The 24,199-nt window shown below is 45.2% G+C and overlaps 1 protein-coding gene and 1 long non-coding RNA gene across 3 annotated transcripts in view; one reads left to right on the forward strand and one right to left on the reverse strand.

The window, feature by feature from the left end:
- Positions 1-21,984, reverse strand: part of Srebf2 (sterol regulatory element binding transcription factor 2) — a 57,262-nt gene extending 35,278 nt beyond the window's left edge. The window contains exon 1 of one of the 2 annotated variants that reach the window (XM_026782394.1): positions 21,677-21,984. In XM_026782394.1, coding sequence (XP_026638195.1) covers positions 21,677-21,764 — 88 coding nt within the window. In that variant the 5' untranslated portion in view covers positions 21,765-21,984. Of the gene's footprint in view, positions 1-20,995; positions 21,528-21,676 lie in introns of those variants that run through there. The other variant, XM_005354470.2, reaches the window with a different exon arrangement.
- Positions 21,985-22,077: 93 nt separating this feature from the next.
- LOC113456729 lies at positions 22,078-23,816 on the forward strand. Its single transcript, XR_003377475.1, has 3 exons — positions 22,078-22,292; positions 23,066-23,236; positions 23,343-23,816. It is a non-coding gene; the product is annotated as an uncharacterized LOC113456729 (long non-coding RNA).
- Positions 23,817-24,199: the final 383 nt, after the last annotated feature.

Below are 24,199 nucleotides of genomic sequence, written 5' to 3' on the forward strand. Positions count from 1 at the left end.
ATATAATTTGTGGGCAGAGAGGAGTAATCTTATTGCTCAGAGCTCTTGACTAAGAGCTGAGCTGAGAGCCAATTTCTCCTTTATGTGATTCAGGTTATTAACTACTTAGTAACTTCTTTTGAGGTGCAGGAAATGAACTCAGAGCCTGGTGCACGCTACACAAGTGTTTTGTCACTAGGTTCCATCCTCAGGTCCACAAATATTAACTTTTAAACTTGATTAAGAAATTGATGTATTCGAGTTGGGAGTGGCACTCTGCAGTTATATAAATGTACAAAGCTCTGGGCTCTGTTCTGGATACCATAAGCAACGTAACACAAAACAAGAAAATATAGGGAATGAAAATCTTGGCCGGGCGGTGGTGGCGCACACCTTTAATCCCAGCACTCGGGAGGCAGAGGCAGAGGCAGGTGGATCTCTGAGAGTTCGAGACCAGCCTGGTCTACAAGAGCTAGTTCCAGGACAGGCTCCAAAACCACAGAGAAACCCTGTCTCGAAAAAACAAAAAAAAAAAAAAAGAAAATCTAATGTCACACCTTTAATCCCAGCACTTGGGAGGCAGAGACAGGGCGGATCTCTGAGTTTGAGGCCAACCTGGTCCACAGAGCAAGTTCCAGGAAAGCCAGGGTACACAGAAAAATCCTGTCTGAAAGGGGAAAAAAAAAAAGAATCGAATCTTTTCTGAGATAAGGTCTTGCTACATAGCCTTAGGCTGGTCTAGAATTTGCGTCAATCCTCCTGCCTCTGTCATCTGAGTGTGAGATTACAAGTGTAAACTGAAATGACTTTTCTAAGACGAAAGCAGAAATGGATCAGGATGGGTCTACATAACCCACACCCTAAAGCAGAGTGTGGGTGGCTGTCACTGTCATAAAACTTTGAAGTACAGTCACCTTGGCCATGAAGCAACCTCCAGCCTCAGGAATGCTCCTGGCGGCAGGGCTTGAGCTAATGGGGCTGTAGCTGTACCAGAACTCTACTTCTCAACCACTTTCATCCTCAATAGACAAGCTCTGGTCACTGCTCCAACCAAGACACATGTCTGGGTGGTCACTGGTAGCCTAGGAACCACAAGGTCTGGTGGTACATGCCTGTAATTCCTACACCCAGGAGGCAGAGGCAAGAGGCTCAGCTATTATGTTTGAAGCAGTGAAACAGTCAAGAATTTTTAGGGGAAGAAAGGATGCAAAGATCATATATAAAGTCCTGGAAATAACTAGCACATGGTAACAGTGACTGTCAGTACACAGCCAGGTTCAGATCCAGTTTTCTGCAGTACGATTTCATTCACTTATGGTATCTGAAGGCCAAGGCACAGCAGTTGGTCCTGCACCAGATCCCATGCTTTTCAGGGCCCTTCTGGACTTCTGGCTATGTCCTTTCCCTCTGGGAAAGAAGACAGTAAGGCCAAGAAGACGTGTGCACTTGGAAACCATGCTCTCCTTTCTAGATCAGATTCCAAGTGACTATAACCCCTGAATCCCTGGCCCTCAAAGTCTCAAGCCTGCAAAGGCTTACCTAAACTCTACTTACTCCATGACCCACTTGGTTCTCATGGCTGCTTCTTGTTCTTAGGGTTGCTCCTTACTAGATGCCTGGAGCTTCAGTTTTGGCCTACTTATTTTCAGATCTCCACTTCACTGTTCATTTCTTTCTTTTTCTAATATCTAATGTGTGCCTATGAAGCAGAGATTTTCAAGTGTTCGAGAACCCCTCTCTCCAAATTCTCTTGGCCACTGATGCTCTGACTTGAATACCAAACAAAACACCATAACCAAAACTGCCACCATGCCTGGCAAGACGACTCAGTGGGGAAAAACACTTGCCACCCATCCTGCCAACCTGAGTTTGATTCCCAGAATCCACAGGTTGGAAAGAAAGAACTAATTCTCACAAGGCATCCTCTGACCTCCACACGTGTCATAGAATGTGTACCCACACACAAAACAATAATGCACATAATAATGCAAATAATCATCATCATAATATACAAAACCAGCCACCCAAACAGCAAAGCACCATCTCCATTCATTGCCCAAATCCCTACCAGCAAGTCCTTTTCAAGTCTTTAAAGGAGGGAGGGGCCTTTGGGGAGATGTCTGAGGTAGGAGAGTCATATGTGGGACATGTTAGCATGTTACTGGAAATTCCTAGTGTGGTCCAAATTGAGCAACTGGAGCTTAGCATTTCAATTGCAGCACTGTAAGGATTCAGTCAGTTTAACCATGAGGCGTAACTGTTCAATCATGCTAACTTCCCACAGTGTGAGTACTTATGAACACCTCATCATTCTGTTCTGCCATCACTAGCCTGTTGGATGTGGGTGGGAGAAACACGCAGAAGACAGATATTCCAACTCTGTCAACTAAGGGCAATTCCTTATACACAATTTAACTAGGAGCCATCCTTAATCTCAGAACAAAATATGAACCAAATACAAATCCAATGCTCAAACATTCCAAGCATAACATGAGATTATAGAAACTTTGAGAAAATCATTAAGAGATGGCTCGGGGGAAAAGCCACTGTGAAGCCTGATGGCATGAGTTCGATCCCTGGAAATCTGTATGCTAGAGGGAAAGAACCAAGGAGGATGTCCTCTGGCCCCACATGTGTGCTGTGCGGCACATGCCCACCTTTCCCCACACAAAAACATCAATAAATGTAAACATGAAAATTAACAGCTAGTAATCCAAAGAGGCAGCTGTATGGTTTCCACTTTCTTCCCCAGAGGGGTTGGGATTTTATTAAATGAAGTCTTCTATTAAAAAAAAATCATCAAGAGAAACCTAACAATTTGTTGACTCTTTGACAATATAAAGCCAATATGAAAGAGCAATCTGATGGAGGGACGCAGGCTTTGATGCTATGTGGGTCTGGGTCTCAGGACAGCAGCCCGAGAAGCTGTGAAGACAAATTAGTTCTCTATACTCAGTTTTCTCACAACAGAAGGCTGTCTGGGAAGCACACACTTGATTCTTTGCTCTGAGGAGTAATAAGATAATTTGTGCAAAGTGCTTACAAGGGGCAGGCCCTTATGAAGCCCCTCGTTAGTGGCACCCTTCGAGCACCCACTACACAGGCACTTGTGCCCACTTGGTTTTCCATCAAGTGCTCTCCAAAACACTTTGCTTGGTGGATATGTAGGCTGGTGTGCAAAGGTCACAAAGTTTTAGTTGACAAAGCAGGTTAAGAGTGTATAGGCAGATGATTTTTTTCTTAAAGTAAAACCCTTTAACTGTCACATGAGCTCTAGGGATGCCATTTCCAGACAGCTGGGGAGCAGGCTCCAACAAAGTAGTAAGGAAAGATGAGTGCTCGTGGGGAAGAGCATCATACACAGACACCAGGAGGGACCCCAGTGAGCTAAGGCTCCAGGAAGGAACAGTCATGCTCTTTAGCTCCACGCTCCACTGTGTGGGAGCATCGTAATGTCTCTTTACTGTTTCCTGTTCCACGCTTTGTGTCAGGCAATTATATGGGCTCTCATTTCCATAGAGAGCCATGAGACCTGGAAAGGGAGGCCTGGGAAAAGGTTTTATGAAGCTGTGAAAATGAGTTTGTGTTCCAGTTGCAGTTCACAGAGCACAGGGGCAAAAAGGCTTCCCAGAAGTGGACCAGCATACCCAAGCTTACCTCACTCTCTTCCACACCATATTCCCAGGCTTAGCTGTCTCTGAAATTTAGAGGTAAGTTGCTTGGGGCACCAAGAGACTACATTTGGGTTCTGTCTCTTTAAGAGCAAGGAAACAAAACTAGAGGCATTGTTTACCACCCATGAATTTCAAGAAGTCTCATGCTTCAAAGAGACACAAGTTCATTGCTCTATGGAGTTTATGACCTAGAAGCAACATAAATTATCTTGGCTGGCTTAGCCACACAGTGTCTAGTACACATACAATAACCTGAAATATGATCAGATCAAATTTTTATTATTCCATGTTATGCATATCTATCTGTCCCAGCAAGTGTAAAAACATCATGCCCAAGGAGGCCAGAAGAGGGTATCAGATGTCCTGAATTGGCGTCGCAGATGGTTGTGAGCTCACTTGCTGCTCTTCCAGACAACCCGAGTTTGATTCCCAGCACCTATATCGAACAATTTACAAATACTTGTGACTCCAGCTCCTATTCCAGGGGCTCTGACACCTTCTTCTGGCCTCTATGTGTACCCACACAAATGTGACACACACAAATGAAATACATTTTGAAAAAGTAATCTTTATAAGCATAGGGCTTATGTGAAAGAGGAATCAGGGTCATAAGATTAAAAAAACATGAAAAGCTGGGCACGGTGGTACACACCTGCAATCTTGTACCTGAAGGAGGTGGCAGAGGGAGTTCAAGGTTACCCCAAGGTCATTCATGTCGTAATGTGTTGGATTAAGGGTTTCACCATGTGGCCCTGACTAGCCTCAAACTCAGAGATGACTTGTATTTGCCTCCTGAGTGCTGGGATTAAGGTGTGCACCACCATGCCCAGCTAGTTATCTTGAACTTTTAAGTGACAGATGAGTGAATTCTTTTTAATTGCCAAAGAAGCCAAAAAAGGAAATGCGGTGGGGAAATAGAGGTTCTCAAATGCTTGTGTTCATAGCATGCTAAAATCATGGATTCCTTTGCATATATATTGCACTAAAGTTTAAAAGGCCTGGCCTAGTTTGTAAGAGTACTCCCTCTGTACACATGAGGACCTGAGTTCAAATCCCTAGCACTCACATAAAATCTGGGCATGAATGTGTGTGCTTGTTGCCCTAAAACTAGCAGGTAGAGAGAGATGGACTGGAGAGCCTCCTGGCTCCCAGTTTAGTAAGAGGTCAATACAGGCAGACATGGACATGGCCCTGCTTTGGCTTGTACAGCACATTCACACGCATAAAACACTCTATCCCCCCCCCCTCCAGCCAGAGGTGTTGTTTTCAACACCTCCCCAGCAGCTACCACTCCACTCTTACACCCTGCGCTGAGTTCAACCAGTCTCCTGTCCAATAGCAATCAGCTTTGAGTATCTGATTGGTAGAACCATCTTTCAAATCGTATTTAAAACTTTAAATTTTTTTATTTTATTCATGCTCGAGCATGAGTATTTGTTTTCAATGAGTGTATGTATGTGCACTGAAGGTGTGCCTGGTGCCTAGAGAAAAGAAGGAATTGAGTCCCCTGGAATTTTAGCTAAGGACTGTTGTGAGCTGTCATGTAGGTACTGGGAACCAGACCCAGGTCCGCCACAAAAACAGCAAGGGCTGGCTTTTTTTTTTTTTTCCTGCACATGTATGCCTGATGCCCAGAAAAACCAGAAGAGGGCATCAGATACCCTGGAACTAGTTACAAATGGTTGCTGGCTGCCATGTGGGTACAGGGAACTGAATTCAGGACCTCTACAGAGCAGCAAGTACTCTTGACACTGAGCCATCTCTCTAGGTTGAAATCAAATTTCTTAAAAAACAAGCTTCAGAGCTTCCTACCAATTCCTCTGGTTTCCTTTTTTTTTCTTCTTTTTTCTTCCCGAGACAGGATTTCTCTATGTAGCCTGGCTGTCTTCAAACTCAGAGATCCACCTATCTCTGAAGGCATGTGACACTTACTGCCCAGTTTTTTTCTTTTTTTTAAAGGTGTGTGTGTGTGTGTGTGTTTACCTTATGTGGTGTTGCAAGAGACCAGTCAGATTCCCTTGAGCTCAAGTTAGTTACAGGTAGTTGTGAACAAACTATTGTGGGCGCTTGGAACTGAACTGTGGTCCTCTGGAAGAGCAGTAAGTACTTCTGAGCCATTTCTCCAGCCCCACTCTCTCCAACTCTTAAAGGTTTCACTACTCACTCACTAGTTTCTCATCTACCCTTGAAAAACACCCACTTCCCTTTCTGCATAGCTTGGTAACGGTTAGGCAGTCAATCTCAGGGCAAGACTGCCATATCCTGACTTCTGCTTGAGATCAATTTCGTTCTTCTATATAAAAGGAGGGCCAGCAAGATGGTCCGGTGAGTAAAGAGGCGCAGCACCAAATCTGATGACCCAAGCTGACCCTTAGAATGCATACGGCAGGTTGTCCTATGGTCTCCATGTGCTCATCCCCAGCAGGTTGTCCTATGGCCTTCGTGTGCTCCCCCCACATAAATAAGTAGGTAAATAATTTTTTTTCAAAAAGATATTACACTTTATCTAAAAGCAAATTTTATTTTCTAATTAGAAATAACATTTATATTTTATTTAAGTGTATAGATGGTGATTACAACTCAAGTCAAATTCATTTAATGTGATAACATGACCCCCCCCCTTCTTTTTGGTGTGGGTACTGAGAAAGGGTCTCATTTATCCCAGGCTAGTCTTGAACTTCTGATTCTCAGCCCCCACCTCCCGAGTACTAAGATTACAGGCATGTGTCACTATACCTGGTTTCCAAAATGCCCATTTATTTATCTCTTGTTTTTTTTTTTTATTTTGTTTTGTTTTGAGACAATGTGTCTCTGTTAATGGCTGTCCTAGAACCTGCTCTGTTCTAGGCTGTTCTAATGACTGGCCTCAAACTCATAGAGATTCCCCTGCCTCTGTCTCCTGATGAGCGTCGGAATTCGAGGTGTGCCTCACCATACCTGGCTCCCAAATATGACTTATATTTTGCATTTCTGTGAATTACAACTTGGAAGAAAGATGCACTACAGATCTGAGTGATAGCGAAGGGGAAATGAAGGTGTGTCGGAAGGTGCTTAGGAAATAACGCACATACTGCTTTCGGTACTGATTGAATATTGTGAATATTGGAAGTGGGAGAGATCTGGGTGGTGTAGCTCAGTAAAGCCTGGGGGTCCATCTTCAGCATCATAAAAACAACTCCCCACAAGCTAACTGAAGACCATCAACCTTAGGAAATGTGTCTAACTGACTCATCGAGGGAAACAAAGAAGAGATAGTCTTGTCTGGTGGTTTGTAATTTTTTATAGGTACACCTTCCTACCCAAATCCTTAGCCTATAAAGGAGATCATCTGCTCTGACAAGCTTTCCTTCCAAAGCAGCCTCTCCTTAGCTCCCTTCAGTTTTAGTAGATAACAAACCAAGGAAGGTATGCATGGAATAAACATTACCTGAGATCCTATTACATATTAACCACAAAAATAAATGCCTCCAAGTGGCAGATTGTGGTGGTGAGCCGAGTTAACATGCTGGGCTGGGCACAAAGCACAGACTGTAAAGGGGTCTGCTGCCTGAAAAGACGCTGCATGTTCACTGTTGGCTCTTTACCAGTGTTTGTGCATGAGTCTGTGTATGTTTGGATATGTTTATTAGAATCATGTCTTTTTTTTAATACTGGAAAACCACCTCATTAGCGATGCCACTGCTATTCTGCTTGTAAAGCTTTGTTAGGCATGTTCACACACATTGTTATATAATTTTCAACATCACCCCACGAGGTACTTCTTTCAAGTACTGACGCGTAAGGCATTTTACATACTGCCTAGCTCTGAAGTGCTTAAATGTGGAGTTGATTGTGCCTAAGAAGACAAGTTTAAATCCAGAGGAGTTTTACACATAGCCTCAGGCATATAAATGAGAAGAGAGATAGATATGAGTGGAAGCCTTTCTTGGGGAAGTCTTGCTTTTTCCCTACAAGCACCCAACTGCAAAAGTTATCCCTATAGACATATACACTGTGGTTTTCTGGAAGAACTCCCTCACTAGGACTGCCCATCTTACAGTAGCTGGATTCTAGAATGCTTGCCGTGCAAGAATCCTATGCAGGCACTCTAGGTCGTACCTAAGGTTGTTAGGAGACATCAGACTCTTGGCACCCCATGTTTCAAGAGCTGTCCCCATGATGTTCCACTTATTCTTTGACGTGTCTGCACTCTGAGTACAGCAATCGGAAGAAATGGCTTTGGGTGGGTTAGTACGAGGAGTAGCAAAACCAGCATATGACAGTACCCCACTCAACACTTCACATGGATTTCCTCGTGCAAGCTTTCCAACACTGAGACAGGTGCTGTCATCACCCATGTCTCAGACAGGAAAACAAGGCATAGGGGTTAAGTAACTGGGCCACTGTCACACAACCAGCAGGTAGTGGAGCTGGGACTTAAAATCAAGCTCTGGTTGCATTATCACGTGGATCGCACCAAACCAAGTCTAGTAGCGGAAGGACAGGGCAGACACTAGTGAGTGCTTCGTTGATGAGTGAGCAGAGTGAACACCCAAGCTCAGGAAGAAAAGCACACATCATCATCTCGGGCCTTTCCTGTCTTTCCTAGCTCATTATCTGCCCCACCTAGTGTTACACAGCTCTCTTTAATGCTCCTGAAACAGCAGGGTAGAAGTTGAGCAAGATTCTCAAAGAACTGATCCTACACGATTCTGTGCTCTAAGAGGGCCTCATATTTCACAATCACAGATGACCCACCATCAAAAAGTAAGTCACAAACCACTTCACCTGAACTGTGGTCTTGGGGGCAGAGTCCACAAAGCAAAGGACCCCAACCCTTATTAGCACTAAAACCCTTAAGGAAAAATATAAGACATCAAGACTCTACCATTCACTATCACACTCTCAAATCTCCCTAAAACTAAGGCCAAAAATACATGCAAAGTAGGTCATTAAATTGTACACAAACATCCCCTCCTTACTTGTCTATGATGTTTACTATGTGTTGATAGCTTGGGGGATCTTATGCAAATACCTGTGTGAGTCCCTGTATAGAGCAAGGACAAAAGTACTGAAGTGTAATCTCAACACTCAGGCTAAAATAGCATGGTAAGGAAAGACCAGCCTTTCTTTGAGGATACAAAGAGAAACCTCATTATCTTAGAAGACATGAAAATAGGAAGGAAAAGATTTGAAGAAAAGTGACAAAAAGAAAGGAGACAAAGAGAGAAAAAACAAGTATTGGTTCTCGCCCTTCACTCTCAGAAGTGCTGGGACGTAGTTCAGATCCAGTGCCTCCCTACCAAGGGTAATGCCCTGGATTTAATCCCCAGCATTGGGGAGACTCAAACTAGAGGTTTGTGAATTTGCTGCCATTCCAATATAGTGAGACAGTGTCTGGGGTGGGGTGGGGTGGAGGACACACTAGGGTTGTAGCTTAGTGGTATTAGTGGTAGAATGCCTGCCTAGCACTTTCAAGAAAATCTCAACGAGGACAGAAACTCAACCAAACCCACAAACTTTAGAGGGGACAACAGACAAATGCCTCAAAAAGAAAAGGCTGCCTGAGAGTAAAGAACTAATCTGTTCTGAAGACTGAAAGCTAAACCTAGGATAAAAAGGGTTTTAGGAGTTAAAGGGATGGAAGAATGTTCAAGGAAAAGAAAACAATTTGTCACAGGGGTGGGGGGCGGGATGGACACAACAACAAGACAGCACCAGGAAACATTCTCCAAGTTGCTAGTACAGAGATCATAGAACGAAAGAGGGATAGATGGAGCTGCCTACAGATAAAATATAAAAGGCCTTAATGGCACCATCAAGAGCAGAAGCACAACAGACAGCTGTTGTTTTATTTACTCTGCCCACCATCAAGCCAGTATCCCCCACGTACACCCTGATCTTCCTTTGGAGAATGCCCACTAGGCATGTCTTGACAAGACTTCCTACAGTCAGCTCTAATTAAGGAAGGCTCCTACCAGGGAATGACCCAGGAAAGTAGACAACACATTATTAAGATGATGGGGTGGGGTGGGGTCCTAAGCAGGCTGCTGTGTAGCTTAACACTGGCTGGGCCTGGGGCTCCTGAGCCTCTCTGGGTTCCAACCCATTTCCCAAGCCCAGCTTTCTAGAGCTTCTCTGGTCAATAAACACACTACCCTCCCCAAACAAATCCTGACTTTTAGTTCAAGCTAGCCAGATAAAGACATTGAAGTAAAGAAGAACCTGACCCAAACTGATAAGATTAACAGTTTATCAAGAGCACCCTTCACAACTTACGCCAAGGGACAAAGTCCCCGTGAAGACCTTCCTATGTTCCTTCCTTAGTGCTTCAAACATCTGGAGTTCTTGGGATGGCACCTGTTAGTTTCCCCTTGTGAACATTTGGATGTCTGCTTGGATTCTGAGGACAGCAATCAAAAAAAAAAATTCCCTGAAAACAGGGACTGTTTCATTAATTTCAAATGCTCTCTAGCACTGGGTGATGAGTAGATGGTGTTCACTCACTGCAACTTCTGAGCAGAGAAAAGGCTCCTAGATAACCAGGCTTCCTACAACAGGCCATCTCCTACCTCATACTCACAGGGCAAGGAAGAGGCTGAATGGCACACTCTGAAAGCATAGAAAATCCTGGATAAATCATTTTCTTCCTCTTTTACAGAGTCATTATAAATGGCCATGAAAAACGGGGATAAAAATCAAGGATCAATCTCAACAACACTGTTAGACAGACAAATGCTCCTAGGAGGACTTCTGTAAAGTGTAAGGCCTCATGAGAATGTTAGCACTTAGGAAACAGCTTATTTCCCTGCAGCTGTGGGATGGCAAGAGCCCGGGCTAGGCAGAAGGGTGCAACAATGCGGCTCCACATCTGGTTCTGCAGCTCAGAATTTCATCACCATTCCAAACCAGACCCTGAACCCAACAGACCTGTTCCCAGTCAGATGACAAAGTAAGATTGTGAGGGTCACTAGCAACTTCCAAGGCTAAAGCAAAGCAGAAAGAGCCGTATTCCAGTCTGTGCCAGCACTCGAGATTAGTTTCTACGCAGGAGTTCCCCAAAGAGCTTTTACCTGGAGACCCAGGCTATGATGCCATCTTCTAAAAAAATTCCACCACGTCAAAAAGTTTAACCCATGAGTCTTGTGGAGGAAAACCACACTGTGACTCCTCCTGTATTCCACCCACTCTACTTACAAAAGCCCTTTCAAAAGGAAAAAAAAAATTCCAAAACTGTTCTAAAAATGCCCTGGGCTCTAGAGCCAATCACTCAATTCTTTTATGCTTATTAGAGCAAAAAAAAAAAAAAACCCACAAAAAACAACCACTATGTGCGTTTAGCTCACCTCAAGCACCCAAGGTACAGCTATTCTAACCCCCACCCTATGCATGAAAGAAATGCACAGAAGGGCTGGAGAGGTGGCTCAGAGTGTAAGAGCACTGGCTGCTCTTCCAGAGGTCCCGAGTTCAATTCCCAGCACCCACATGGTGGCTCACAACCATCTGTACTGAGACTTGGTGTCTTCCTTGCCAGCAGTACATTGCATGCTAAATAAATAAATCTTTAGAAAGACAAACAGACAGGCACAGAAGAACCAGGGAACCCAGGGGAAGTCACTTCCAACTGCCCAAGGACTTTGCACATGTCCCCTGAAGGTGACGAGAGAATCTAGCTAGCATCTATCTATTTGAATTCCATCACATTACTTTGCTTCTGTAATCCAGAAGCCTGCTTACATCAGACAGGAAGGTGGCATGGACCAGAGGAAAAACACACCGGTTTTAAAACTGGACACAGCTGGATTAAGGCTACCAACAGACCACTTTCTAGTTGTGTGGCATGGCTCAGATCCTAAGTTACTGGAGAACTAGAGAAAAGACTAAAACCAAAACTGTATTAGAAGACAATATAGAGGAGAGTGAACAGTGCCTGGAACTCAGGGCCAACACATTCATGCTATGATATCAAGGATTCTGTTTGCCTTTCAAGAGTGTCACACTCCAGGCTATAGTATAAAATGGATCCTCTGAAAAGGTCTGTACAGACGTGGTGCTGAGCACATGGTGACTGCTGCCTACATGTGACTTTAAAATCTGAAGATCAACATGCAGATGTGACTACAGGGACAGTGTGCTGGTTAGTTTGCTGTAGGTTTTTGTCAACTTGACACATGCTACAGTCATCTGGGCAAAAGGAACCTCAAATGAAAAAATGCCTCCATCAGACTGCCTGTAAACAAATCTGTGGGCATTTTCTTGATTAATGTTACTGACTATAATAATGATTAATGTGGGAGGACTCAGCCCAGTGTGGGTGGTACCACCCCTGGGCAGGTAGGTCTGGATTGTATAATAAAGCAGACTGGGCAAGCTCAGGGGAGCAAGTCAGTAAGCAGTACTCCTCCATGGCCTCCACTTCAGTTACTGCCTCCAGCTCCAGCTGTGTAAGAAAAGTAAGCCTGTCCTCTTCAAGTTGCTTATTGGTTATGGGGTTCATCACAGCAGCAGAAAGCAAACGAAGGCAGATGGCTAATAACTAATAAGGAAAGAAACAAGTCACATATACCTGGAGAACATCAAAGTCAGTATCTACAATCAAGAACAAATTAATGGTCCTGGGGCAGCAAGATGGCTCAGTAGATAAAGGAACTTGCTACCAAGCCTGAAGAGCTGAGTTTGATAACCCTGGGGCCCACATGGTTGAAATAAAGAACCTACTGCAGAAGGAGAAAACCAACTCCTCTGACTCCCCCCCACATATGCCCTTTCACTATATAAACGAATAATCTTTTAAACAATTTTATGTATTTTTATGTATGTGTATTATGCACAAAAAAAAACCCACCATGGAAAACAGCTATCTCAAGTTGCAGTCCAACCCTGCCCAAGAAATAAAGAGAAAGCTTGCCCCTAACTAGCTCATCTCACTATGTAAGCCCTGGATGGCCTAGAACCCATAAGTATACCAGGCTGGACTCAAACTTACAGATACCTACCTGCTTCTGTCTCCCAAGTACTGGGATTAAAGGTGTGCACTACCAAGCCCAACTTCAAGGCTGACCAAAACAAAAATTTTTAAGAACTCTAATTGTGTAAGTGTGTATTTGTATATGAGTATGTGCACATGAGTGCAGCAGGTTCCCTCAGAGGCTAGAAGAGAACATAGAACCCCCCTCCCTGCCCAAACTCCCAGAGCTCAAATTACTAGCAGGCGAAGACTACCTGATATGGACTCCAAGAACCAAACTCAGGTCCTCTGTAAAAGCAGTACAGTCCTTAACTGTTGAGCCACCTCTCTAGCCCAGTGCTTCACAACCACCCTAATGCTGTGACCCTTTTAAACAATTCCTCATGCTGTGGTGACTCCAACCATAAAGTTTTCATTGCTACTTTATAACAGTAATTTTGCTACTGTTATGAATTACAATGTAAATATCTGTGTTTTCCTATGGTATAAGGCAACCCTTGTGAAAGGGTTGTTTGACCCCCCCCCCACCTCTCTTCCCTGGCAAAGGGGTCACAACACACAGGTTGAGGACCACTGCTCTAGTCCTTCGAGATTCTTTTTTTCTTAAAAATTTTATGAGAAAAAACACAAAAGGACATTTCCTAATTTATCTGAAGATTCTGGTGAAAAGCGGTCAAGCTGGCCTTGAACTCAGAGACCTGCAAGCCTCTCCTCCTGAGTGCTGCCATACCTTTTTTTTTTCTTTTATAGGGTGTATGTGTGTGTATTAACACACACTCACAACACGGAGGTTAGGGATAACTTGCAGGAGTCAGTTCTCTTTTTATCTTGGAGTTCTGAGGATTGAGTTCAGGTCCTCAGCAGTCAGCGCCTTCATCTGTTAAGTCATCTCATCTGTTTCTGCTTGTCCTTATAATACGTTTAACACAAGGTGAAAGAAACTAAATTTTTTTCTTTAAAGATTTATTTATTTATCATGTATACAGTGTTCTGCCTGCATGTATGCCTGCAGGCCAGAAGAGGGCATCAGATCTCATTACAGATTGTTGTGAGCCACCATGTAGTTGCTGGGAATTGAACTCAGAACCTCTGGAAGAGCAGTCAGTGCTCTTAACCTCTGAAGCATCTCTCCAGGCCCTGAAACTAAAATTTTTTTTGAGATTTATTTGTGTTTCTATGGATGCCTGGCTTGCATGTATGCCTGTAGACCATGTGTATGCAGTTACTTCCAGAGGCCAGAAGAGGGTACTATCTCCTAGAACTGGAGTTCATGTGCGTGCTGGGAATTGAACCTTGGTCCCCTGGAAGAACAGTGCTTATACCACTGGACCAATCTCCAGCTCTTATATGATTACTTTTGAGGAGGTGTAGTTTAGGGAGATTATCAGACAGAGTAAGACTTACCACAGTCCTGTTTTATATGTGTTTAAAATTTTGATCCATATAAATGCAGTGCCTCCCTACCCCCAATATATAAAATAGCCACCATGGTAATCTGCAGCAATGGAAAGATCTGAAAAGTGCAAAGGTTACAGCTTTTCCTCTCTGGGAAACACACACCCAGGAACTAACTCCAAAGTGACTTTCCCTAAGTGTTCCCAGCAATAGCACTTATGACAATGAGAGATTACAAATAATGAAAATGTTCCATAGAGCAAAAGACATGCAAGTTGTCTAATTTGGCTGGATTATACTCAATGATATACCTATTATACTGCAACTATAGAAACCATATGACAATTTGTATGTGAAAATATGACAACTGTGTATATACTTAAAGCATTCTGGCTAGCCAGACTTATCCCCTGCACTCTGGAGGCAAAGGCAGGCAGATTTCTAAGTTCAAGGCCAGCTTGGTTCAAGAACTCTAGGAAAGTCAAGATTACACAGAGAAACCACACCTCAAAAAATAAAAACAAACAAACAAAAGAGTACAAACACGTCTAGACAATCTGTTACTCGGGTTATTCTGTTGTTGCTGCTGGTTGTTGAGATGGGACCTTCTATAGCCTGGCTAGCCTGGGATTTCTGCTGCTTCTACACCACCTCTCAGGTGCTGGGACTCCAGAAGTAGGCCACCACACACAGCTTTACATGGTGCTGAGGAATGAACCCCTAAGCGATACACCCAGCCCCAGGAAATTATAATTGACATACAGTTGCTTGAGTTTCCTTTTTAGGTACTAACTTAAGACCTACTTGAGATAGAAGCAAAAACACACTTTCTAAAATGTATGAAAACTAAAAAAAAAATTTTAAAGCATTTTTAAAGACTTCAATCAGAGACAGGCAATGCTCAAGGACATTATTAGCCCTAAGGCCTGGGTGTGAACACAGAAAATGTTTAACAAGAGTGAGGTCAAACAGAGAAAGGGGACACTCAAGAGGACACTGGTCTGGTGGTCTGAGAAACTCCAGAAAATGTAACCAGAAGAGACGAAGAGCTTAAAGCATGTGGAAAATAAACAAGCTATGGACAACAGCAAGATCTCAAGAGTTTTTGGAATTAAAGTGCAGAGGGTCAAGATGGGGGCTGGGTTGTAGCTCAGTGCAGCGTGGTAGGCATAAAGCCCTCAATTCAGTTCCCAGCACATCAACACGGCAAAAAGGGGACAGCAGTGCACATGTTTAATGCCATCACTCAAGGCAGGGAAGCAGAGGCAGGAGGATATGAGCTCTAGGCCAGCTTGTGCTATACAATAGGATCAAAATTCTCTACTTCTAGGAGCTAAACCACAATCAACCTCTTCAAAATTCCGACATAAACTCTGTCCTACCTGTCACACCAGGCTTCACAGTGTGTTTGTTACTGCTGCTCTCCGATGGCCTAGCCAAGATATCACAAGCCCAGCCTGGGCTACAAAGCAAGGCCCGTTCTCAAAACAAGTTATGTTTAGTTGGGAGTTGTGGTTCATACCCTTAATCCCAGCATTCCCCTCTTCAACACAGTGAGTTCCAGGGCTGCACAGTTAAGACCTTGTGAAAAAAAAATTCCGCCTAAAACTCTAAACCTAGCCAAACTATTAATTTGGAATGAGATTTGACTATGTATTTTTAAACAGGCCAGTCCTCAAAAATTTACCTCTAAGCCATGCCTGTGGTTCCAGAACTTTTGGTCAACCTTCAGTAGAGCAGTCGGATATAAAGGGATATAAAGGGAGGAGTCCAAAGTCAGAAGTGAGTGGATCAGAGTGCCAACCTTGGCTAACAGTTGAGACCGTTCTGGGCTATATTAAACTCAAGATCAAACAACAACAAATTACCTTGAAAAGTTGGGTGTATTTTGTAAAAACAAGGAAGCAAACACCACCACTACCCCAAACCAAGAACAAGGGAACAGGAACATCAGCATCACTCTGTAGGTTGGTTAAGAGTAGCTGACTTACCCAGGAGATGGCAGAACAAAGGGAGGGCTCCAAGAAACAAATAACTAACCTGGGAAACTAAGAAAGTGAGTAAGTGGATAAACAACAGTGCAGATAGTCTAGCCCAGAAACACGGACAGAAACAGACATACATGTCCACGGAGAACCACATGTTCTCAGCTGCTTCTTCCTAACCGCAGCTGACAAGGGAGTTAGCAAGATGAGCCATACTGAAACACTGCACTGCAACATGGATGAATATGAATGTGTGCTAAGTGAAAGAAGCTACAGGCCCTGGGTCCATTTACATTAAACGTTTAGAGCAGACAACTCATAAGACAGGAAAGTAAAGCTGGGCTTGGTAGTGACAAGTCTGCAACCCCAGCTATTCTGCAGGTTGAGACAGGCCAGCCTTCACAACTTAGTGAGCCCATTTAAAAATAAAATGTAGAAACGGAGCTGGGAATATAGCTCAGTGGTAGAGTGGCTGCCTCACATGCACAAGGCCCTAGTGCAGTTCCTAGAAGTTCTTCAACCTTCTCCAAAGGTGAACAGCTGCCTCTACTTCCCCCTCACCCATTCATTTCTGACTGGGCTGTTTTGCTTTGGATTCCTCCCCTTCCACAAGAAACCTCTACCCCAGGTTGACCTCCTGCCCAGCTTCTGACTCCTTTTATGGCCTTGCCATCCTCGCTGCCCTCTGCAGCACTGTGTCTACGCTGCACTGACACTGACCGCTCTTCAGGAAGCTCACCTCTTTTTGTTCACCTTTGCTACACTTTACTACACTTCTCTTTCCTATCAACCTCCATTACCAGTTCTGAATACGTTTCCCCTTTCCTACACTGTGCTTAATCCCCACTTAAACCCATTTAAGACTAAATTTCATCACCTCCCCAGCAGCTTTCCTAGTGGAGCGACCTTCTAAGCTTCCTCAAAGGCCCATGCTCAAGGCCTCAATGGAACCCTACAATTTTACCTCCGTTCTGTGTTCAGGGCCAACCCTTCAAAGAGGTCACACCTTACACCTGGAACTCTTTATTAAAAGAGTTGAAATTTTTTAATCATGGTAAGAGTTATCTCTATTTTGAAATGCTCAACAGTTGCCTTCCTAAAATTCCACAAAACCCTGTATCTAGAGCACAGTTTAGTCCTAACTCACCTTGTGGATCTCATTCACCATTTTCTTACACATAATGTTAATTATAAAAAAAATTTTTAGCAGCCTTTTATTTCTAAGTACCTTGGTTATTTTTTTATACACTTATCAGTGCTGCTCCTCACACCTATTTTTAAAAATTGATTTAATTTATTTTTATGTATATGGCTGCTTTGCCTGCATGTATGTCTGTATACTATGAGGGCATTGGACCTCCTAGAACTGGAGTTACAGACAGCAGCGAGTCACCATGTGGATGCTAGGTCCTCTGAAGAGCAGCTAGTGCTCTTAACTGCTGAGCCATCTCTCCAGCCTGACTTCTGGCTGCTGTCGACATGGATATCTTCAAAGACCCTACTCTGAAGCAGAACTCAGGCTGGAGACCAAGGTCAAGTTTGAAGCAAGATATACAAGATGGGCCCAAACAAGTGGTTCTTTCACAGTTTTGGTTTTAGGTGTTTGTTTTTTCATCATTAAAAATAAGAGGGACAAGGCTACAGAAATGGTTCAGCAGTTAAAAGCAATGGCTGCCCTTCCTGAGGACCTGGGATCAATTCTTAGCATCCACACGGCCGCTTACACATCTGTAACTCAGTTCCAGAGAATCTGACACTCTCACACCAATCACATCAATTTTTTTTTTTTTTTTTAAATAAGAGGGACAAGACAGGTTTGGTGGCACATGCCTTTAATCTCAGGACCTGGAAGAAAAAGGCAGGCAATCTTGATGAGTTTCAGGCTAGCTTCTTCTACATAGCAAGTTCTAGGCCAGTCAAGGCTACAGAGTGAGACACTGTCTCAAAAACAAGAGACACTGTCTCAAAAACAAAGAGTAAATAAACAAGGAAACAGCTGATGGGGTAGAGAGTGTGGATCCTGGAAGCTGGCCATGCTCCAGGGGACAGCAGATGATACCCCTACTTGCATATGAGCAGCACTAATTGGACTACCGAGTTATTCAAAAAGAGAAAGAGTATGTGAAGTTGGAAAGGAAATGTGATGGGGAGGTTTAGGAGAGTTCAGTGGATGGATATGATCAAAATACATTGTATATACATATGGAATTCTCAAAAATAATTTTTTAAGAGGATGGGCCAGCAAGACGGCTCAGTGGGTAAGGGGGAATGCTGCCAAACTTGATCATTTGAATTCAATCCCCAGAACCTACATGGTAGAGGGAGAGAATCAACTCTAGAAGTTGTCCTCTGGTCCCATACATTCAAACGTGAGCACATGGGTGGGCAAATGCGCACCCACAAACCGAATAAATAAATGTAATAAATGTAAAAAATAAAAAAGTCTGGGGAAATGTCACACAAGTGTAAGGACCTAAGTTCAAATCCCAACAACCCATGGCAAGGCAAGTTTGTAATCTCAGTGCTCCTCCTTCGCCAAGATGGAATGCAGGGACAGGGGAATCTTGGAAGGTTGGAGGCCAGACAGAGTATGTAGTGTCAAATGAAGAGACCCTGTTTCAAAGATGAAAGTCAAAACTGATACCTGAACTCGTGCTTCTAACCTCCACAAAACACCAGGGCACAGCTGAACCTGCACTCACATGCACACAAAGAAAAAAGATGTTTAAAAACCCTGAGATGCCACATAAAAATCGTGACTGGCACTGCTTCAGAGAGAATGGCACTGATAGCCTACGAGGCTTCCTCCACTACCCAGTCTAAACTAGGTTATCCCAGTCTCTCTCTGTAAGACAGCCCCATTTTATCACACAGTGTCCTGCTACAACTGTTTGTTTCTTCTACTTCCGATAGTACTGGGGCTTGAACCCAGGACTGCATGTATGCTAAGCAGGAGCTCTACTGTTGAGCTAGACCCCAGCCCTCTTTTTACTTTTCATTTTGAGATGAGGGTCTCACTGAGTTGCTTGGGCTGGTCTTGGAACATGAGGCAACAAACCTTCTGATCTGCCTCTGAAGTAACTGAGGTTGTAATTGTGAGCCACTATGTTCACCCATATTCTGTTTGTCTTTCCAGCACTGGGTACTTTACACATCCCAGGCAAGCACCCTACCACAGAGCAACATTCCCAGTCACTGACCATTGATTTTACCCAAATGAAACAAAACCCGAAAGGTATGAGAAAGTAGAGACCCTGTTGGTTTCAGACTCATAGCTCCCGGAGGAGCTGGGCAGGTATGGTTGTAAACCACCCCAATTCCATACAGAAGTAAATGCATTCATATAATCTCTCTTCTTCCTCATCCTAGAGCACATGGTTGGTCACCCTGACCTACTCACACCCTCAAAACTATACCCAATCATGTGTATCCTGTCCCATGTCATACAGGCATTCCATAGTGATACTTAGTGAACTTTCTCACTGTCCCAAGTGCTGTTAGGTACAAACAACTATGGGAAGAAAAGGCCCTTTCCCTCCTCTCCTTTGCCTTAGTAACATGCTAAGGGGAACAGATGGGTTTCAAGGGACACTTCTGCCTCTAGACCGATGGCTTTTAGTCTGTCCAACTGGTTCATCTTGTCTTTCAAGTCAATGGCTGTCTCCTTGGCGAGACCTTCCTGGTAAAGGAGCCTTCACCCAGCTTCCTTCCTCATCCACTTTCACTTACTGCCCTACGCAAAGGCAAGCTATTCAGCACCCAGCTCTCACCTCCATCCCATGGCCATAAAACACCATCCTTCTTATCTTCCATGGCTCTTTACAACCAAGCCACCAAAGCCAGCCTGTGAGTTATCGTGAGTTATTGTTCTTGAAGGAAACACTGGCATAGAGGCCTATGAAACTACTGGTCTACCGCTGTACTTCCTAGAGCATACGTTTTATTTAGACACAGATTTAACAACCTACGTTAGTATCAACCACTAGGTAATTTAACATACTGAAGATTAAGACAAATAAAAGTCATTATAAAATGTAAGTACAAAAAAAAAAAAAAAAACCACATGAATTTCTTCTTGGGTCCCTGACAGCAGGCAGTTTCAGGCTTCCTTCTTTCTGACTGCGGAACACCTGGTAAGCTAATGAACACATGGGCTTTGGTTCCAGCACCCATGAGGGGAGCTGACTGGTCTAAAGGTCATCTTTACCTGAAAGGGCTATTATAAGGATTGAGAATGTGTGTGTGTATGTGCTTGACACTGTGTCTTGCACCTGAACGTCAAAACACATCAGCTACCCTGTGTCCCAAGGACCAACCCCTCCCATTTGTTAACCCACAGGGACCAACCCCTCCCATTTGTTAACCATCTTTGTGTTTAGCAATACTTAGTGGAAGAATCTGCAGTTAAAAGTGGAACTTCAATTACAGGGTCTTGTCACACTGCCTGGATGACCAGAATAAAAAGTAAGGGCAAACCAAAGGGGGAGGGGGTATGATATAAAAACAAAACAGGAAAGGGGCAAACATCTTTTTTCAAACAACTTGTTACTTCTTTCTTCCTTCTGTTTTTTCATCTGCAAAATGAGGATGTAGCTACCCTATCTGCCTGCAAGGGTGTAAATTCTAGAAGTAATAACACTCTAATAAACTGAGTCACTGCTTAGGAGTTCCAGACTCACTAAAGGGACTTTAAACCACACTCCTGTAAAAAAAGAAGAAAAAAAAAAAAGAGTGATACCTACTTCCCAGAATTGTGCAAGGACTAAATAAAATAACGCAAAGTATTTGGGACCGGGAATGTCAAAAGCGCCCAACTACTGAGAATTACTAAATCACTACCCTATTCAAATCCTCAAAGGTGGAGTGACAAGAAACTAATATTGGCTCAGGAACAGAGAGAACTGGGCTTTGTTAACCAGCATGATGACAGCGGGCAAGTCTGGGACCCTCTCCAAACCTTCGTTCCCGCGGCTGAAAAGGGAGAGAATTGCAAGAGAGGATCCCTGGGCTCCTACCAGTTCGTCCACTTCGCTGTTAAGGCTGCCGAAACAAAGGCCACCCGCTCCCTAGTCTGTACCCGAGGGGGCCACAACTCAAAATTCTTGCTGCTCAACTCCCTTTGCAGAGCGGCAGCAGGAGCGCCCGGGTCTCCATCCGAGGCCGCCGCACTCTGCCGTCTCTGCCCGCTCCATCAGTAACTTGCTTTCGCAGCTGTTGCCCAAAGTTTTCCAGAGCGCCCGGAGACCCGGCTGTCAGTCAACCGCGAAAAGAGCAGGGGCGCGGGGAGCCGAGCCTAGGAGCCCAGTCCGGGAAATCCCGAAGCCGCTCCAGTGGCCAAGCAGGGAGTGACAGGTGCGACGAGGAACGCCGGCGACCGAGACCGGACAAACCAGAGCGCGTGTGGGCGCGCGAGGGAGGAGGCCGTGGCTTCCTCCTCCGGCAGCACTCGCGACGCCCCCAGCCCCGCTTCAGGCCCCGCGGCACCCAGGACTCCTCATCCTCCGGGAGCCCCGTGCCACGGCCCGGGCTCAGGCTTCGAAGCAGAAGAAGCGGGAGCCGCCGGGGCAGCTCGGGCCGCGGGTTCCTTCCCGCGCACGCCGGGGCGGTCGCGGGGTGGGCGCACGCGCACCCGCCAGCGCCGCCGTAACCCCTTCCTCCCCGCGCGGCCCCCGCACTCCCACCCAGCCGCCGCTCACCATCGATGTCCCTCAGAGTCAGCTCGTCGCCCAGCTCCGTCAGGGTGTCCATGGTCTCCGGACCGCCCAGCTCGCCGCTCTCGTCCATCGCCCGGCTAGGCGCAGAGTCTCCCGTGAGGTCCGGCTCAGGGAGACGCGGAGGCGGTGCCGCCGCCACCGCCCATGACACCCGACAGCCCCCACCTGGTACCGCCTCACCGGCCCGTGCCAGCCGCCGCCATGTTTGAGCTGCGCCCCGACTCCACGGAAGGGGCGGGGCAGGATTCCCCCCGCCCCGGGCCGCGCCCACCGCAGCCCCGCCCTCAGCCCCCGCGCCCCCATGTTTGTTGTCAATGGGACCAGGCTCCCCTTAGCCAATGGGCGCGCGAAGCGGCTCGTGGGGTGATGGCGCGTCATCGATCAGCAGCTCAGATTTGCATAGCGAGGCTCCGCCCCTCGCGGCCTCCCAGCGCCGGCGGAGAGTAGCCCCCAGGCCCTCGACCCAGCCTTCTTCTGCTTTAAAGGAGCCGCTACTTTCCCGTTGGATCAGCTCCAGAAGCGGCTTCGTCGAGAGTCCGGAAATAGAAGGGTTAATGCAGAGCTGCCCGGCAGCACCTTCCACAGCCCCCTTTACGCGGTGAGCACATTACGTCATCTTCCCCGTTGCCTCTCCCTCACCCAGCCCTGGTTAGACTCAGTACCCCAACACTTAGGGATAGGCCATCCAGCCTGGCAGGTCAGGCTTTATTCCACCCAAGACTTGGCAGGGTGGTGAATCGCCTCAGTGTCGACATATTACAACTGGCCTTCAATCTGGAGAACCTCAGGATTATTCAGGGCCTTTAAAGGTGGACATTTGCCCAAGCCCACCAATGGTCTCTAGAGGTGGGACTCCCAGGATTCTGAAGCACCCCACCGCCGCAGTCATCTGGGCATCATCTTACAGGTGGTCGCACAGTGCACAAAGGTGCAAACTTCCAAAACAAAGATTAGTGTTCAAAGAAATGCTGAGTAAACACATATACCAAGACATCCATCACGGAGTTCTTTGTAACTTAGGGAAAATCAAGAAGCCCAGGAAGGCACTATATAAGTAAATTTCACACGGTGAAATACCACAGCATCCTTAACAGATCATCGAATGGACATTAGAAAAAAAAGACCTGTGTATTTATTGACAGGAAAAAAAGGCTTTCATGCCATACATAGGAAAATCTTCCTGTGAGTCTGAGGCAGCTGTTTTAGGGGTCAGAACTAAAGAACATACAGGCTGCATGGAGAAACTTGTGGATCCATTAATCCACTCTGCAACTGGGCTGGTTAGGCAACTGTTGCTAAGCCTCAGTTTTGCCATCTTGAAAGTAGCACAGGACCACCTTTGTAATTTTCATATCTATTTGATTTCCGCAGCAAGCACACAGCTCTTACCTTGTAGGTATAAATGTTGCAGCACCGAAGGGAAGGCTTCCCCAGAGCAAGCGTTGCAGCTCTGAGGGGAAAGGTAACAACCCTCACACAAGATGTTTATTAGCAAAGACACAAGAGTGTGGCTGGGAGAAGCAGCAAAGAACTGAGCAGGAGGTAGGCTTTATAAAGGGTTTCTTGGCTGGAGGGGAAAGGTTTCCTGGTGGGATTCTGTGGCCTGATCTTGGACTGCAGCTTCTTCTCTCTCTTTTTTTTTTTTAAGGGCAGAGTTAGCCACCTGTCTCTCCAGGGGCTGAAAACTGCTTTTAAGGACCTTACAGTAATCTGAGAGACAGAACCTGGCCACTCAGGGGCCCTAAGAGGCTTACACTAAGGACCTCTGTGTTTGTGTGTGTAAAAATAAAAATATTGAACATAAAATAACAGACAGTGGTACAAGTGACCAAGGAAAAGAGGTGTGATGAGACTAATGAGGGGCCCGATTTGTGACACCAAGACTCTCGCCTGGGGCCAGTAAGAAGGCCCAGTAAGCCTGCTACAAGTTCAATTCCTGTAAGTTCTATGTCCTTTACATGTGTGTATGCTTAGCCAACAGGCCTGAGAAAACACAAATGAAGGCTCAGTAGAAATGGTTGTGACTCATTCCTTTTCTTTTCAGACAAGGTTTTATGCAGTCCATGCTGGCCTTAGAACTAGATGTGTAGTCTTTTTTGTTTTCTCTCTTAAAGATCTTTACTTTTTTAAGCCAGGCAGTGTCAGCACACACCTTTAATCCTAGCACTCAGGAGGCAGAGTCAGGCAAATCTCTTGTGTTTGCGGCTAGCCTGGTCTACAGAATGAGTTCCAGGACAGCCAGGGCTTCACAGAGAAACCTTGTCTTGAACCAAAAATAAATTAAATAAATAAATAAATGGTAACAAGATGGTCACTGCACTGGGCCCAAACCTCAGCAAACACCAACATCTCCTAGCCTTGCCCATGTAACTGAATTTCTCTTCCAGCTGGCTCCCACTGGGAGGCCAGACTGTCACACTACTCCCCAGGACCTGAGCTGTTCATCTGAAGTGTCTGAGTGTTATGTCACGGTATGCCCTTTGGCTTGGGTAGCTGCTGTACATC

The sequence above is a fragment of the Microtus ochrogaster genome, chromosome 15 (assembly GCF_000317375.1).
Source record: "Microtus ochrogaster isolate Prairie Vole_2 chromosome 15, MicOch1.0, whole genome shotgun sequence".
Classification (NCBI taxonomy): domain Eukaryota; kingdom Metazoa; phylum Chordata; class Mammalia; order Rodentia; family Cricetidae; genus Microtus; species Microtus ochrogaster.